The 18,413-nt window shown below is 41.9% G+C and overlaps 1 protein-coding gene across 6 annotated transcripts in view; it reads left to right on the top strand.

The window, feature by feature from the left end:
* Pik3r3 (phosphoinositide-3-kinase regulatory subunit 3) overlaps positions 1–18,205 on the top strand; it is a 63,607-nt gene extending 45,402 nt beyond the window's left edge. For 4 of the 6 annotated variants that reach the window (XM_057783886.1, XM_057783887.1, XM_057783884.1 and 1 more), the window contains exons 6-10: positions 3,897–4,039; positions 5,058–5,234; positions 13,198–13,272; positions 13,636–13,806; positions 14,886–18,204. In XM_057783886.1, coding sequence (XP_057639869.1) covers positions 3,897–4,039; positions 5,058–5,234; positions 13,198–13,272; positions 13,636–13,806; positions 14,886–15,084 — 765 coding nt within the window. In that variant the 3' untranslated portion in view covers positions 15,085–18,204. Of the gene's footprint in view, positions 1–3,896; positions 4,040–5,057; positions 5,235–13,197; positions 13,273–13,635; positions 13,807–14,885 lie in introns of all 6 variants that reach the window. The other 2 variants (XM_057783881.1, XM_057783882.1) reach the window with 1 other exon arrangement.
* Positions 18,206–18,413: the final 208 nt, after the last annotated feature.

Below are 18,413 nucleotides of genomic sequence, written 5' to 3'. Positions count from 1 at the left end.
TAAGAATTATCTATATTTTAGAGTATTCTTGGGCTGGAGAGATGGCTCAGCGGTTAAGAGCATTGCCTGCTCTTTCAAAGGTCCTGAGTTCAATTCCAGGCAACCACATGGTGGCTCACAACCATCTGTAATGAGGTCTGGTGCCCTCTTCTGGCCTGCAGGCATACATGTAGACAGAATATTGTATACATAATAAATAAATATTTAAAAAAAAGAAATAGAGTATTCTTTATTATGCCTAGTATGTTTATAATTGGGTTAATTTATGGTTAAAAAATCATTGTAATGTTATATAAACACTATTATTATGTATCTCTGCCCCTGCTTGTCTCCTTTTTGAGTCAGTGTCTCACTATATAGTCCTAGATAGCCTGGACCCACTATGTAGACCAGATTAGCCTTGAACTCACAGAGATCTGTGTACCTCTACTTCTGCAAGGCTAACATCAAAGGTTTGTGCCAGCATGCCCTGTCCCTTTGTTATATACTGTCCAAGATTACATTTTTAAATATTTTATGCCTATTAATGATTATTTTTTATATTTTCTTTTCAAATCACATAAAATAAAAGAGACAATACTTGGGGTATAGGTCATTGAGAAAATGCTTATTTATCATATGTAGTTTCCTGGTTTTGCTCTCTAGCCCTGGGAGAAAAATCCCATAATTTACTAACTATAAAACCTTACATTATGAGTGGCTATTTTACCATCCATATAAGTTGATCACGTTAATGGATTCAGTATGTAAAAGTCTTAATAACTTTTTCTCCCTTCTGCCATCACACACTAGCTCATCACAGTTAAGCCGTCTGGAGTGCCAAAGTGAAAGATGTTGAGACTGGAAATTAAGGTCTAGACACCAGGCACACACATGGTAAAAATAAATAAGTGTCCTCAACCCTTTGGCTCCAACAGACTTTCCTCCCCCTCTTCTGTGGGGTTTCCCTGGCTCTGCCTAATGTTTGGCTGTGGGTCTCTGCATCTGCTCCCATCAGTTGCTGGGTGACACCTCTGTGATGACAGTTGGACCAGGTACTGTATTAAGAGTATAGCAGAATATCATCAGGAATCATTTCATTGACTTCTTATTTCTTCTGATAGCCATGTTTTGTTCTGTCCTGGGTCTCTGGGCTGTCCATCCAGGCAGTGTCAGGCGTGGGCTTCCTCTCATGACAGGGCTTCAAATTGGACCAGTCACAAGTTCTGCACCGCCATTGCCCCAGCAGCACATCTTGCAGGCAGGACAGATTGTAGGTCAGAGGTTCTGTGGCTGGGTTGGTGTCCCTGTCCCACTGCTTTCCAGCCTTGTCTGGTTATAGAGAATGGGCAGTTCAGGCTCCATATCCCCCATTCCTGGGAGTCATTGCTAGGATCACTCTCATAGGAGCCAGAGGGCTTGGGGGAAACCAGGAGAGCATGGCCAACAGGATCTGCTAAGCAGGACTCATAAGGGCTCACAGAGACTGTATGCTAGGTTGTCTGCATATGTTATAGTTGTGTAGCTTTGTGTTCTTGTGGAGCTCCTAACAGTGGGAATGGGGATGTGTCTTTTGCCTCCTCTTGGGACCCTTTTCCTTGTACTGGGTTGTCTTGTTCAGCCTTAATAGAAAAGTTTGTACATAGTCTTATTGTAACTTGTAATGCCATGTTCAGTTGATATGCCTGGAAGGTCTGCTCTTTTTATTTTTTTTTAAGGGAAATGGAGGAGGCCAGTCTGGGCTACATGAGAGACCATGTCACAAAACAAAAAAATAAAATTGTAACATATTACTGGGTTTATATTAGTATCACAAGCAATAGGAGACTAAGGCAGGAGGACTTCAGATTAGTGGCCAGCCTGGGCAACTAATAACATAGTGAAAGCTATCTAAAAAACAAAACAAACAAAACCAAACAGCAACAACAAAATTAGTTAAAGGCAAGAGAGATGGCTGAGCAGGTAAAGGTACTTACAGTAATAGCCTGGAGACCTGCATTTGAATTCTGACCCCCATGAAAAAGTGGAAGGAAAGAATCAATTTTACCAAGTTGTCCTCTGACCTCTACATGCATGTCATGGCATGCAACATGCCTCCCCATAATAGAATATTTTTTTTTAAATTATCTTCATTTGGTTTCTTCTCCTGTGACATGAAGCCAAACCTAAGTAGAGTTTAGAAGTCAGTGCGCTCTAAGTCGCGGGGACAGCTTCAATCTCACAAGCCTCTTAATTACCCTTCAGGTAGTACTTGTGTAGTGTGTTCTCAGTGACCATTAATTGAAGTCAGTAAACATGAGGTAGTAGAAAACCTAGCCTACCTGTAAGAGAATTAATAGAATTATAAATATTCAGGAAAGCCATTTTCCTGGAATTTTGTGCACAGTCATTACTTCTCTGAGAAGTACACTGAACCAGAGCTAAGCCCTTTCTGAAGATTTTAGGGTTATTCTGATTCATATGTTAATGTCTTGTATCCTGGGATGGTAAAATGACCCAGCAGGTAAAGCTGCTGGCCTCTAAGCATGATCACCTGAGTTCAATCTCCAGACCCTCATAGTGGAAGGAGAAAACAGTGATATGTGCACACCTTGCTGTGCACATTGGCATAGACACAAAAAAATAAATAGCTGGGTGATGCCTGTTTATGCCTTTAATCCCAGCGCTTGGAAGGCAGAGACAGATGGATCTCTGTGAGTTTGAGGCCAGCCTGGTCTGCAAAGCGAATTCCAGGACTGGACTATTACACAGAGAAACCCTGTCTCGAAAAACAAAAAACAAGAAAAAAACCCCAAACAAAAATAAATATAATAAAGCATAAAATTATTTTTAAAACCTTGCTATCCTCAGAGGTCATCAGAATGTATGAGAGACATTACTCTATCTGAGGCTTTGGAGTTAGTAAGTCTGTTTTGTAGAGCTTTTGGGTTTCATCTTTGTACATCTGATGTTAGCAGATACTCTCTGCCTTTTTTCTTCTAATCAGACTAGTGATGAATCTGGAAATTCTGCATGCAGTTAGTGATGAGAGTGATAATAAATAGGTTCCACAGCCTTCTGGGAATGAGACTGCATGTTGGTGGATGAACTCCTCACTTGTCCAAGTCACTCTTCCAGTTAACTCTTAGGGATTAGTACTGTAATAATTGGCACACAGTAAAACGACCCTTGAAGTTGTGGTCAAGGTCGGTCTCTTGGCAACTCATAGCCACTTCTGTGGTTCTTAATCATATCTCAGGTAATGGTTCTTTTTAATTTATTTTATAATCTGAAATGTTTTACATGAGAAGGGTTGAATAAAGGGCTGTTTTGCCCTGATATAGGGTCTTAATTCATTTTGATTGTTTGAGATAGGGTGTTATACAATCCAGACTGGCCTTGAATTTGCTGTGTAACCAGTCATGACCTTTAATTTCTGGTCCTTGGGATTCTACCTTCTAAGTTCTGGGATTACATGTGCTACCATGCTGGGTACTAGGAATCAAACCCAGCACTTTGTATATGCTAGAAAAGATCTTAACAATTGAGATTCATCTCCAGTTCCCCTACCACCTCTACCCATGCTAGAGACTGAATCCAGGCCCTTTTATTTGCTAGACCCCACCTCTACCCATGCTAGAGACTGAATCCAGGCCCTTTTATTTGCTAGACCTTAATCTTCTACTGAGCCACATCTCTAGTCTGCATGACTGGTCTGATAAGGGATTATAATCAAAATTACATGATTTATTTTAAGATCAAGATTATAAAAATACAAAGTGTTTTGAAATGGAATCTCATTTAGCTAAGCTGCCTTAAGCTTGCTTTGTAGAGGAGGCTGTCCTTGAACTCCTGATCCTCCTACTTCTTGCCTCCTGAGTGCTGGGATTCTAGTCAGAAATGTTATAAAGTATGCACTGTTTCTTTTCCTCATGTAGGAAATACAGATGAAGAGGACTGCAATTGAAGCATTTAATGAAACTATAAAAATATTCGAGGAACAGTGTCATACGCAAGAACAGTACAGTAAAGACTATATTGAGCGATTTCGCAGAGAGGGGAATGAGAAAGAGATTGAACGGTGAGTGTGCTTAATATATCCAAGTGAGTAATGAAATAAAACTTTTTTTTATCTGGTTTCTGTCTTGTTTGTTTACACCCCTCAAGTTGCTCAGCCATGTTGTGTGGAACTGCTGGCTATTCAGAGTAATGAATGTTACCAACTGGCATCTCTTCTTTTTATGTGTTTTCTCTTATCCCTGTAAGTTCTTGTTGTAATAAGGAGCCGTGGGGCTGCGTCCCCGGCACCCAGCCGCCCACATGGCTAGCTTATGCCCCGAAATAATTACACGGAAACTGTATTCTTTTAATCACTGCCTGGCCCATTAGCTCCAGCCTCTTATTGGCTAGCTCTTACATATTGATCTAACCCATTTCTAATATTCTGTGTAGTACCACGAGCTGGCTTACCAGGAAAGATCTTAACGTGCGTCTGTCTGGAGTGGGAGAATCATGGCGACTCAATGACTTGGCTTCTTTCTCCCAGCATTCTGTTCTGTTTACTCCACCCACCTAAGGGTTGGTCTATCAAAGGGCCTAGGCAGTTTCTTTATTAATTAACCAATGAAAGCAACAGATAAATGCAAGACCCACCTCCATCAAGTTCTTAATTCTTACCCATCCTGTAGGACTTAGGCTAGACATAACCTTTTCCAGAAAAGTCTTCCTCAGTGCTTCATTCCATTAAGGGATGTTGTGTAAGTGTTCATGTGGTATCTGTCCTGATCCAGGTATAACATTTCCATTCAATTGCAAACTCACTTAGGATAGACATGGTGGCTTTCCCCCCTAATATAGCCCAACGCCTGTGTCTGTCACAGTCATGCTCTTACGCTAGTAGCTGAGAATGGTGACTCGTACCTATAATTTCAGTTGAGGCAAGAGGTTTGCTTGAGCCCAGGAATTCAAGACCAGTCTGTGTAGCTTGTGAGACCTTGTCTCAGACCAACAAACCCAACAAGATATTAGGACCCTGCTTATGCTTCTTGACTCTTTTGCTTTTGTTGTTATTTTAGCCTTAATATGTCCTACTTTCACAGAATTATGATGAATTTTGATAAGTTGAAGTCACGTCTTGGTGAGATTCATGATAGCAAAGTGCGTCTAGAGCAGGACTTGAAGAAACAAGCTTTGGACAACCGGGAAATAGATAAAAAAATGAATAGCATCAAACCTGACCTGATCCAGCTGCGTAAGATCCGGGATCAGCATCTTGTGTAAGTAACGTGGGCTGGATGCTGAGGGACACACTAGCATCAGGTTATCACTGGAACTAGAAGTGTCATCAGTGGGAGAACTTGAGAACTGGAAAGCAGTGTGTAAGAATTTAGGAATGTGGCCCTGTAGTAAGTAGTGGGCTGTCCCAGAATGACACACATCAAGTCAGAATGTTGTACTCTACTTTATGCAAATACTTGGAAACTTTCAGACTGAATTAGCAAAATGTTATAGAGTACAGAGTACGTGTTGGGGCTGGAGAGATAGCTCAGTGGTCAAGAGTACATGCTGTTCCCCCAGAGGACCTGGGTTTGGTTCCCAGCACTCACATGGTGGCTCTTAACTGTTTGTAACTCCAGTTCCAGGGGATCTGATGTCCTGTTCTGAACTCTGTGGGTATCTGGCACATACCTAATGCACAGACATAACATACATGCAAGCAAAACAATTATAAAATAAATCTAAAAAAATTAGAAGTGTATGTTGATATTTTCTTAAAACGTAAAATCTAGAAACTGTAGTTTTACGGTAGAGTCATAGAATTATTCCTTTAGAGTAAATTCTACAGATAAGTAAATAGAATAGGTGGTTCCTTAAAAGACTTTTTTTTTTAACAATTTGTTTATTTATTTATATATACACTTTCCAGAACATAGTGCCAGATCTCATTACAAATGGTTGTGAGTCACCATGTGGTTGCTGGGAATTGAACTCAGGACCTCTGAGAGCAGTCAGTGCTCTTAACCTCTGAACCATCTCTCCAGCCCCCTTAAAGGACTTTTATGTTTAAGAAATGAAATTTGGTGTGTGGTGACACATGTCTATGATCCCAGAACTCAGGAAGTAAAAGCAGTAGTTCAAGAACTAGGAATTCAAGGCCAGCCTCAGCTACATAGCAAGTTTTTGGCCAGCCTGGGCTACATGAGGCCCTATTTTTAAAAAAGAAATGTGATGCTGGAAAGATGACTCAATAGGGAAAGGCCACCGAGCCTGGCAATCTGCTTTCAGTTAGCCTGGGACCTGCATGATAGGGGAAAGAACCAACTCCTGTAAATTGTTCTCTGACTTCTACTCAGGGCCATGCCTCTTGCCAATGTAAAAACATGGATCTCTAGAAAAATTGAAATTTTGTGTTTAAATAAGAAAAGTGTGTATATAGTAGGCACTTGAGATCCTTTGAGTAGTTAAAACCAATGCTTTTTTGGTATTTTTCTTTGTTTTTATTTTATGTGTATGAGTATTTTGCCTATGTGTATGTATGTATGTATGTATGTGAGCTGTGGTAGATTGAAAGAAAATGACCCCCAAAAGAAGTGGCACTATTAGGAGGTATGACTTTGTTGGAGGAAGTTCACCGTGGGGCCGGCTTTGAGGTCTCTTTCTCCCAAGCTTCACTCAGTGTGACAGTCAGCTGACTTCCTGTTGCCTGTGAGATGTAGCACTCTCAGCTCCTGCACCATGTCTGCCTGCACACTGCCATTGTCCCTGCCATGATGATAATGGACTGAGCCTCTGAAACTATAAGCGAGCCACCCCAATTAAATGTTGTCTTTATAAGAATTGCCATGGTCATGGTGTCTCTACACAGCAATAGGAACCCTGACTAAGGCATGAACTGTATTCCTGAAGAGCTACTCAGTATTAGCTCCTTGAGGACTGGAGTTACAGATAGGTAACTTATGGTGCTGGGAATGAAACCTGGGTAGCTTATAGATGGAGTTTCTCTGTTGTTCCCAAATAACCACAATGAGACTTATTATTAATTATAAATGATCACCCAGTAACTCATTTTCTTTTTTTTTAAAAAATATTTATTATGTATACAGTATTCTGTCTGTGTGTATGCCTGCAGGCCAGAAGAGGGCACCAGACCCCATTACAGATGGTTGTGAGCCACCATGTGGTTGCTGGGAATTGAACTCAGGACCTTTGAAAGAGCAGGCAATGCTCTTAACCTCTGAGCCATCTCTCCAGCCCCTTGACCCATATTTCTTATCTACACTCTGCCACATGCCTTGTTATCTTTTCTTAGTACAGCAAATTCATCTCCTCTCTGCATCTCCTTGTGATTCTGAGACTCCCCTCTTCTTTGCTTGCTCTTTTTGTCTGCGAGTCCTTCCTAACCTCTACCAGTTCAGCTGTTGGCCAGTGAGCTTCTTTTGTTTTGTTTCTTGAGACAGGGTTTCTATGTTTATCCCTGGCTGTCCTGGAACTCACTCTGTAGACCAGGATGGCCTCAAACTCAGTGATTCACCCACCCACCTCTGCCTCCCAAATGCTGGGATTAAAGGCTTGCACCACCACTGCCCAGCTCATCACCACATATTTAATAACATTTTTAATCATTATAACAGAAATCATGTTCTCTTTATCTATCTTACTTATTACCCTTTCTTTCTGACCCTAAGCAGTTACTAAACTACTTTATCTGCCTTTATAGTCTTGCCATTCAGGATATTTCATGCAAATGAAGACTAGAATGTGCCATCTTTTATGCCTGGCTTCCTACACTTGGCAGGGTGGTTTTAGGGTCTTTCATTCTGCAGCACGTTTGGAAGTATTGCACTCCTTTCATGTCAAGTAGTTTCCATTATTTAAACATACATATTTCAGTTATCGGGTTGTCTTTTTGCTGTTACTTATAGTGTGGCTATGAACACTCACATATGTATTTTTGTGAAGAGATGTGTTCTCTTGCAGACCTTAGAGGATTGGAATTGTTGACTTGTATGGTAATTCTGTTTGCAGCTCTCCTACCTGGTTAAAAAGGGACTGCATTATTTTATATTCACACCAGAGGTGATAGTCAGGAATGCCTAATGAATCACTTTTTAATATATTTCTAATATCTCTCAATGTTTATATGAGTGATTTTGCTAATATTTTATAATATTTTATCCATTTTATTTTTTCTTGAAACAGGGTCTTAACTGTGTAGCTCTGGCTGACCTGGAACTCACTATGTAGACAAGACTGGCCTCAAACTCAGAGAAATCCATCTGGCTCTGCCTCCTGAGTGCTGGAATTAAAGGCATGTACTACTCCCAGCCTCATTTTATTCTTATTTGGAGAATATAAAATTCTGCCCACAAATATGTTCTCTTTCTTGGAAAGCAGCATATTTACCACTATCTACCATGTACCTCTTACTTGGGAAAGTATTTAATCTCATTTATTATTGAAGCTTTTTCCATCAGACAGATATACAAATGTGAACATGCGCGCGTGCGCACACACACACACACACACACACACACACACACATACACACAGAGTTATCCTGAGCAAGGCATGGTAGTGCTTATCTTTAACCCTAGCACTTGGAAGGCAGAGACAGGTAGATCTCTGTGAGTTTGAGGTCAGCCTGGTATTCATAGAGAGTTCAGGACAGTCAGAGCTATATAGTGAGACCCTGTCTCAAAACAAGACAAAACAAAAGACCACCAAAAATTCCCATCACTTAGAAAACGAGGGAGTACAAGTTCCTTTGTCCTTGCCTCTTGTTGGTATCATTAGCTACTTCTTTGGTTCTTAGTCATTGATTTTTTTTTTTTTTTCAGAAGTCATTGATTTTTTAAAATTAATAGCTAGCCGGGCAACAGTGGCGCGTGCCTTTAATCCCAGCACTCGGGAGGCAGAGGCAGGCGGATCTCTGTGAGTTCGAGGCCAGCCTGGTCTACAAGAGCTAGTTCCAGGACAGGCTCCAAAGCTACAGAGAAACCCTGTCTCAAAAAACCAAAAAAAAAAAAAAAAAAAATTAAAATTAATTAAAATTAATAACTAAAATATTTTAAGTTAGCTTATAAATAGATGAGTTCTTGCCATTTACTATTCCAGAAAACTCAAAAGTATCTTTCATAGTAATGTGCTAGTAATATACTGTCAACAGACTTGGCATCTTAAAATTTTATTCTTGTCCTCCATTTAGGGTGCCCTGGGTGCAGCACCTTATTTGTTACCCCACATATTCTACAGGAAGCCTACTGTTTTTCCCTATGCCCCTCTGGAACTCTTTCCTATAGTAAGATGATGTTATTATGCTCTTTGGACTCTTGGGGGGACCTGTCACCCAGCTCCCAAATGAATCACACATGGAGTTTTATTTTTAGTTGTAGCCATCCAGCCTTAGCTTGGCTTGTTTCTTGCCTGCTTTTCTTTTTTTCTTCCTCCTCCCTCTTCCCTCCTCCTCCTCCTTCTTTAGCTTTAGGTGTAGCTTTGGAGCCTGTCCTGGAACTTGCTCTGTAGATCAGGCTGGCCTTGAACTCAAAAGAGACCCGCCTGCCTCTGCCCCCCAAGTACTGGAATTAAAGGCGTGCATCACCACTGCTTGGCTACTGCCCGCTTTTTAAAAATTATCCTGTCTAATTTTGCCTTTGGGCTTTTCCTTTTCTCACTCTTACTCCGTGGATTGCCATGTAGCTAGGTGGCTGCCACGATGTCCTTCTTCTCGGCTACTTCTCCAAACCCCTTATCCCAGTTTTTCTCCTTCTATATATTTTCTCCACCTATCCTTTCTCCTGCCTAGCTATTGGCCATTCAGATCTTTATTAGACATCAGGTGTTTTAGACAGACAAAGACTCATAGCTTCACAGAATTAAACATGCAACATAAACAAAAGTAACACCTTTTTTTTTTTTTTTTTTTTTTTTTTTTTTTTTTTTGGTTTTTTGAGACAGGGTTTCTCTGTGGTTTTGGAGCCTGTCCTGGAACTAGCTCTTATAGACCAGGCTGGTCTCGAACTCACAGAGATCCGCCTGTCTCTGCCTCCCGAGTGCTGGGATTAAAGGCGTGCGCCACCACCGCCCGGCCAAAAGTAACACCTTTAAAATAATATTTCCAGCACTTTCCAGCTTCGTCCTCTCCTTCAGTCTGAGATATCATACAGCCAATTGGAATTTCACAATGGATGTTAGATACATTTTTCCCATTGTCCTAAGTGAGGCAAGGCAAGGACATAAAATGAGTTCTTATGTGAGAAGACAGGCAGCTTTGCTAGTGGAACATGAACCAAAACCATTTCCTTTTTTTGTTTCCTGGATTTTCAGAGGTATTCAACTTTCTTCCTAAGAAGGAACACCTCAATTTAAGGAGGTTGGGGGTTAAAGGTAAATGAGGGATTTGAGGAGATGGCTTAGTGGAGTGCTTGTATAGCCATGAGGACCCAAGTTTTAGCCTTCAGCACTCACATAAAGGGTAAATGTGGCCATACAAATCGATAAACACAGTCATGGGAAGCAGAGACAGGTGGGACCCTGGGACTTCACTGAAACGGTAAGCTTCAGTTTTTATGAGAGACCCTCACTGAAGGGAGTAGAGGAAGACATCTGTCATCATCCTTTCTAGCTTCTGTGCTTGCTGTGCACCCTTCACACATGTATGTACCACACACACACCCACACCCATCCAGATACATTCACCCACACATCACCTATACCCTCTCCCGACAGCCACACTGACCCACACACACCACCACAACCAGAGAAACAGAAGAAAGGAAGGAAATGGAGACTCAGGAGAAATTGTGGTGTGACTTACTAAATTTAAGCCTCTTACCCAGTGTGCTTCTTTCTTAGTAAAGAGATCAGTTTCTTTAAGCGAAGAAAAGTTTGTGCTAAAGATGTTTAGAGAAAGGTGTCTGAAGTGATGGTGTAACGGGGTGGGATAGAATGGTTAAGAGAGAAAATGACTAAACCTCATTTCATCTTTTTCCATTTTCACTAAGTGTCAAAAGTGAAATTCAAGTTAAGTGGAGGCCAAGTCTTCTGGCCTTTTAGCTGCGGTGCAGGTTGTATAACATATTTGGGCTCAGTGGCAGATACTTAAAGTGATGCTAGATTGCGAAGATTTTTTTTTTTTTTTTTTTTTTTTTTGGTTTTTCGAGGCAGGGTTTCTCTGTAGCTTTGGTGCCTGTCCCGGAACTAGCTCTTGTAGACCAGGCTGGCCTCGAACTCAGAGATCCGCCTGCCTCTGCCTCCCAAGTGCTGGGATTAAAGGCGTGCGCCACCACTGCCCGGCTCGAAGATTTTCTTAAAAATATCCCACCAGTAAATATTTTCTGCATCTTGATTATCTCTGTGCTTGTATGGTCTAAGACATTGGCAGTAGAGGAATGGAGAGATGGCTCAGAGGTTAAGAACCCTGGCTACTGCTCTTCCAGAGGTCTTGAGTTCAATTCCCAGCACCCACATGGTGACTCACAACCATCTATAATGAGATCTGGTGCACTCTTTTGGTATGTAGGCATATACATGCAGGCAGAATACTGTATACATGATAGATAGATAGATAGATAGATAGATAGATAGATAGATAGATAGATAGATACTTTAAAAAAAGAAATTGGCAGTATTACCATAAGCAGAAGAGAAATTTATTTATTTATTTATTTATTTATTTTTTGGTTTTTCGAGACAGGGTTTCTCTGTGGTTTTGGAGCCTGTCCTGGAACTAGCTCTTGTAGACCAGGCTGGTCTCGAACTCCCAGAGATCCACCTGCCTCTGCCTCCCGAGTGCTGGGATTAAAGGCGTGCGCCACCACCGCCCGGCTGAGAAACTTCTTTAAAACACTAGATGGCCGGGCGGTGGTGGCGCACGCCTTTAATCCCAGCACTCGGGAGGCAGAGGCAGGTGGATCTCTGGGAGTTCGAGACCAGCCTGGTCTACAAGAGCTAGTTCCAGGACAGGCTCCAAAACCACAGAGAAACCCTGTCTCGAAAAACCAAAAAAAAAAAAAAACACTAGATGGTTTTATGGGGGAGGCAAACATAAACATTATAAAATAATGAATTTTGCTGGATCTCTGAAAATTAATAAAGTGGTAAAGAGTAGGTCTTAGTTGGGACACTTAGGGAAGAGAGTCCTGAGATGATGTTTATGATGATATTGAGTGATAAGGAAAGGAGAATTGGTTGTTGATGAACAACTATACTTAAAAAAAAGTTACTTTTAACTTATGAGTGCAGGTGAACAGTGTGGAGGCCAGAGGTACTAGATCCCACTGGAACTGGATTATAGGTGGTTGTTAGCCACCATTTGGATCTTGAGAACTTAACTGGGGCTCTCTGTAAGAGCAATGTGTGCTCTATTTTTAAATAATTATTTATTTTTATTTTATGTACATTGGTGTTTTTGCCTGCAGGTATGTCTGTATGAGGGTATTGGATCTTTTGGAACAGGAGTTACAGTTGAGCTGCATGTGGGTGCTGGGAATTGAAAGCAGGTCCTCTGGAAGAGCAGCCAGCACTCTTTTAACTGCTGAGCCGTCTGTCCAGCCCCAGTGTGCTCTTAAACATTGAGTTGTCTGTCCAGCCCCCATGGAAGTGTTCTGGTTTTCAAGATTTATTTATTTATTATATATAATGTGGGAACTGAACTCAGGACATCTGGAAAGACACCTGGAGCTCTCAGCCTCTGAGCCATCTCTCCAGCCCATGAAAGTGTTTTTTATACTCCACTTTTATATTCCTGCTTTAGACCACAGCTTCTACTATGTTTGAATGAAAGTGTGTGTGTGTGTGTGTGTACACTTATAGAAAAGAGAAGAAGCCGGGCGGTGGTGGCGCACGCCTTTAATCCCAGCACTTGGGAGGCAGAGGCAGGCGGATCTCTGTGAGTTCGAGACCAGCCTGGTCTACAGAGCTAGTTCCAGGACAGGCTCCAAAACCACAGAGAAACCCTGTCTCGAAAAACCAAAAAAAAAAAGAAAAAAAAAGAAAAGAGAAGAAAGAAGAGTAGATACATGCCTAATTTCAAGTAGTTTTTTTTGTGTTTCTTCCTTTTTTCAGGAAAAATTAATTGTGGTATTAATTGAAGGAAAAGTAATAGAGAGATTAATTTAGGGAAAACTCTGGCCACTCTTCTTGAGATGAGGAAAACTAAGAGGTTCCTGGACTTTCAAAGCTTGGCTGATTTCACCAGTGTTCAAGACAGTTCAATTCTGACCAGTGTCTTCCTCTTGGCAGATGGCTCAATCACAAAGGAGTGAGGCAGAAGCGCCTGAACGCCTGGCTGGGAATCAAAAACGAGGATGCTGATGAGTAAGTTCCTCTGCCAGAGGCCTTTTACTCAGTGTAAGGCTCCTCCTTTCAGGGTCAGTAGCAGAAGAGAAAACTCTGCACCTCTTTTGAGCTGAGCTGCCTGAAGAGTATGGCGTCCACACTTGAGTGTAGGAACTCCCCACACGAGACTTGGATGCACCACTACCATTGTTTTGCTTGAAGTTATTGAATGAGTTCTGTAGTTTCTGCACCATAATAAGTAGTAATGTTATTTAAAACTAAACATTGACCTAATTGTAATTTTAATTTGTTATTTTATAAAGATTAAAAATAACATTTTATTAGCTTTTAGATATAACAAAACTGATTGCTAGAATAATATTTCAAATATTTAATTTTTAGAAGCTATTTTATCAATGAGGAAGATGAGAACCTGCCGCATTATGATGAGAAAACCTGGTTTGTGGAGGATATCAACCGAGTACAAGCAGAGGACTTGCTTTATGGGAAACCAGATGGTGCATTCTTAATTCGTGAAAGTAGCAAGAAAGGATGCTATGCTTGTTCTGTGGTGTAAGTCTTCTCTGGGGATGTGGCTTTTTCAAATCTGCATTAATTAATGAAAGTCATGACAATATTGAGATGGAATTAGAGTGTGGTGATAAGGACTTGTGGCTTACTTAGACCATCCGTGTTTATTTAATTTTTTTAGGATGTAATAGATTTGAGTCTGGCCCTTGCTGCTTACTTGCTGTGCGACGTTAGGTACATAACTTCCTGCCCTTGTCTAGTCTCACCAGTCAAGCAAAGGTGGTCATAATATTTGCTCTGAGGTAAATTCTACCTCCTGATGTTATTGTGATAATGCCGCCTGGCTTGCTACTGTTATATAGTGTAAATATCTGTATTTTCTGAGAGTCTTAGGTGACCCCTGTGAAAGGGCCATTCAACCCCAAAGAGGTCATGACCCACAGGTTGAGAACCACTCATCTAGAGGTAGTTTTCCTTTTCTGTTACACTTACTCAGCTCCTTGAAACACAATAGATTTGACTTTCTTTCCTCAAAAATATTTTAAATATCAGTACTTCACAAAATTAATCTACAAAGTTAGCACAATCCAAAGTTTTAGCTGAATATTTACAGAAAATAAGATTTTTCTAAAATTTCTATGAAGTGCAAGAGACCCAAAATAACTAAAACAATCTCAAGAAAGGAAGTTTTTTTTTTTTTTTTTTTTTTTTTTTTTTGGTTTTTCGAGACAGGGTTTCTCTGTGGTTTTGGAGCCTGTCCTGGAACTAGCTCTTGTAGACCAGGCTGGTCTCGAACTCACAGAGATCCGCCTGCCTCTGCCTCCCGAGTGCTGGGATTAAAGGCGTGCGCCACCACCGCCCGGCAAGAAAGGAAGTTGTAGCACTACCACCTTGACTTCAGAACTCATGACTGTAAGCTATAGCAGCGCTGAGGACTTAACAAAGGATAGACATATATGTGGAATGACAGGAACTGAGAACTGGGAAATTAGGTCTACATTTATGGTTAAGTATCTGAAGTCAGGCCTTTAAGAGGCACAGTTATGTCTGATTGACTGATGCATGGGATCCTTCCTGTCTACCCTGACCTGCCTTAGCATTTTCCCATGGTGTCGTTGCAGTGCGGATGGGGAAGTGAAGCACTGTGTGATCTACAGCACTGCTCGAGGATACGGCTTTGCAGAACCCTACAACCTGTACAGCTCGCTGAAGGAGCTGGTGCTCCATTACCAGCAGACATCCCTGGTTCAGCACAATGACTCCCTCAACGTCAGGCTTGCCTACCCTGTCCACGCACAGATGCCCTCGCTCTGCAGATAAGCAGAGTGGGAAGAGACATGGCTCTCCAGCATTTCTTTCCTATGGTTTTAACTAGACTACGATGAGGGCATTCTTTCTCCGTAGACTGCTTGTTTTGCACAAGTGACTCTGTGAATGTGAAGTGGAAAAGCCGTGCAGTAGCTGGCCAGGATTTGGGGGTAAATGAGGGGCCCAGGGTCTCCGGATTCAGCTGTGCTGCACTTGTGTACTAAGCTGGAGCAGATGCTGTTTTCATGGAGTTTTGTTTTGCTGTCAAGCACCTTGAACAGAACAGTTAGACTTGTTGTGGGTGGGGGTGGGGGTTCTATTTGGAAGCCTCTGAAGAGTCCATGTCCTCTTGTCTTCAACTCTGAAAATGCAGCAGGTCATGGTTCTGTTGGGAGTTGCTTTGATAGTCTCTCCCTACAATAAGAATCTAACTTTGATTCTGTCGTAAGATGGGGGGAGGGGGAGAGAGAAGGCAACCAAAGGAATAGGTGTGGGATTTCATTTACAGAATCTAAAAAAGGAGGCAAAAGACCTCTTCAGTTGATGTTATTTCAATTTTACCAACATAATTTAGGCTTCAGCATCTTACCATCTCCTTCCTCTAACTCACTGTGTTCACGAATCAAAAAACAACATTGCTAGACCAAGGTCTAAGGGGAGAAGGTGACACTCAGTAGCTGAACGCACACTTCTGTACTGAAACCTGAACGAGAAATGTGAGTTCTAACAGACACTAGAAATGGTCAGTGTGTTCCTTTCGCCCTGGCCTTGTTTCTGAGATGAAGATAAGAGTTGTCTTGTGGGGATAGTCAGCTTTGAGTCATGGTGAAGTTGGTGCTTGTGTGGTGTTTCTTTAGCCAAAAGAATGATGTTTGAAACCTTTGTAACTAGTTTTATGAGTAAAGGTGCAATCCAGTGCTTTTAGATGGCTTGATATACCAAATAATGATAGAGAACAACATTGTTGTGTGCTTCCCCAGGTTTAAAAGCCTTGCCAAAACTATACAAGGATTAATTTGCCTTCGTCTCCCTTTTTTTGGGTAGGGTTTAGGGAGCCATAGGTAGGTAGCTAAAGGACTCAGCTTGTGGCCAGAGACCTCAGCAGATCTCATGCACATGAGCCCTTCTGTCAGGGTGAAGGGCCCATCTCATCACACATTATTCCATAATGTGGTTGAAGCTTTTGCCAACAGTGAGGATGTAGTGTGGAGTTCAGACTATCTGGGAAAAAAAATTCTACAAGCTTTCCTATTTGTCTTTTTTGTGAGCCTGCCAATAAGGCAGTGTGCAAGCCTCTCCTCATGCTTCAGTAGCTGTGATTTTAGGCCAGAAATCTTCTGCTCCATGTGGTTTAGGCCTTCCAGCTGAGTGAAGTTCATTAGGTAGAGGGCAGACATCTATTCCTGGCTTCACACTCATTTAACAAACAGAGTCCAGCTGCTTCAGAGCCAGTCCTGGAGCCATAACGGCTCAGTATGACTCAGCTGCTTGAGCTCAGTGACATGCAGGCAGGCATTCTAGTTGAACAAGATAAGCAGCCCATACCTGGGTCTTGGCTCATAAGGCTTATGATAAGGGAAGATCAAATTTGGGGGCCAAACTAAAGATGAACATGACTTTCCCTAAGCATTTGGAGTGAACTACAATAGAGAGAGATCAAGACTTTTGGGGAGCTGTCGGCGTTGCAGTAAGCACTGGAAGAAGGGGACATCTCGTTGTTGGCTCCAGTATGGAGCGAGAGGAAACTGACCTCTCAGCCTCTGGTAAAGGTCCTGCCTTTCTCAAAATTGCCAGCTTGAAATCTTGCTCAGTTATCAGGTAATGCCAAGCTATTTGCTGATTAGCATATCTATGTGACTTGTACCTGACTGAACTTGCTGAAGCAGTCACAGGCTCAAGATTAGGTGTAAGGAATTCCTCCTGTCACTAAAACTCTAGTATGTCCTGGAATGTAATATACAACTGGGGTGTTGAAAATGTCATGACTTTGTAGGGCAGATGTGGAGGATATGCAGGAGACAGAAGGCAGCATCTTAGCACCTACAATTGGGCTGAACTGTGGAGAAAGACTGTCTGGCAGTCCTATATTCCTTCCCCAAGTGCTCTAAGACTAGGGGTCATTTAATAAATAGGAAGGTACCTTTTTCTGAGAAGTTGCCACATGATTTACTTGGTCTTGAGCCGTGAAAATGGCATAAGGACACAGTCTCCTAACAGTGGCCCTGGTGTCTGGGGGAGTCAGCATGCTGCTATTGCTTCATGGCTCAGAAGCTAGTCTAGTTTAATCATCTGTTCCCATATCTGGGCCCCGGGACTCTATAGCTCTATTGGCATCTTAACTGCAGTCTCACTGACTGAAGCAGAGGGTAAAGAGACAGATATTAACCAGAGGGGCAGATCAGTCAGCCCCCGACATGAAAGCAGCTTTTGGTTGGCTAGATACACTTGTCTTTTTTATAATGAAACAATGCTGTTTATACCTGGCATCATTCAAGCATAGGTAGGTTGCCTGTTTCTGTCACTGCTCCACCCACAGATGAAGACATCTGCAGCTCCACTCTTCCACATTTACTTCAGACTCCTCGAGCCACTGTGGCGTCTTCCATGTGTCTCATCTTGCTGCAAGGTACCGGCTCCATGCATTCTCCTGAGCTAGAAAAAAAATTCTGAGCAATTTCTGGTTTATAGGATGATCTCTGTTGCCAGGTAAGACCCCAGAGTAGATCTCTGTGAGGTTTCCATGACATCATAAACCAGAGGGTCTGTGCTTGGTCCTTTGCTGCCAGCTGCTCAGTTTTGACTTAGCTCTAGCCATTTGTGACAACCAGCTTTGTTTCTTTACAAATTCTCGCATGTAACTTTGGTACTGTTGTTTCTTGTGAAAAATCTATTCTGTTGTCTTTGGTGTAATAAAAAAAAATTCATGTAGTTTATGTAAAAATACCTGACTCAGAAGGAAGCCAATTGTGTCTTGTGTTGGGACAATTTATAATGTAGTTCCTAGACCACTTTTACAAACTGTTCTTGTCATCAGACATTACTGTGCAGTGGTGGGGACGGGTGGGGGGAAGGCAAGGCAAAAACATTGTTGGGGGTGCTTTTTTTTGTACCTTCTTCAAGACAGGGATGGTCTGGCCGACTTGCTCCAAATGCCAATAAAAATATTGCAGTGAAGCACCTTTCTGTCTTCTTGGCATGGAGGGTGGTGGGCTTGGTAGGGAGGACAGTATGTGGTCCTGCAGTCTTGGAGGCTAAACTGGGACCATTAGAGTTTCTCCCTTCTGTGTGACAAAACCAACACTTAACCAGTCCTATCTACCCCAAGCAGAATAAAACATTGA

The sequence above is a fragment of the Chionomys nivalis genome, chromosome 11 (genome assembly GCF_950005125.1).
Source record: "Chionomys nivalis chromosome 11, mChiNiv1.1, whole genome shotgun sequence".
Lineage (NCBI taxonomy): Eukaryota > Metazoa > Chordata > Mammalia > Rodentia > Cricetidae > Chionomys > Chionomys nivalis.
This window is presented reverse-complemented; position numbering and strand designations above follow the sequence as displayed.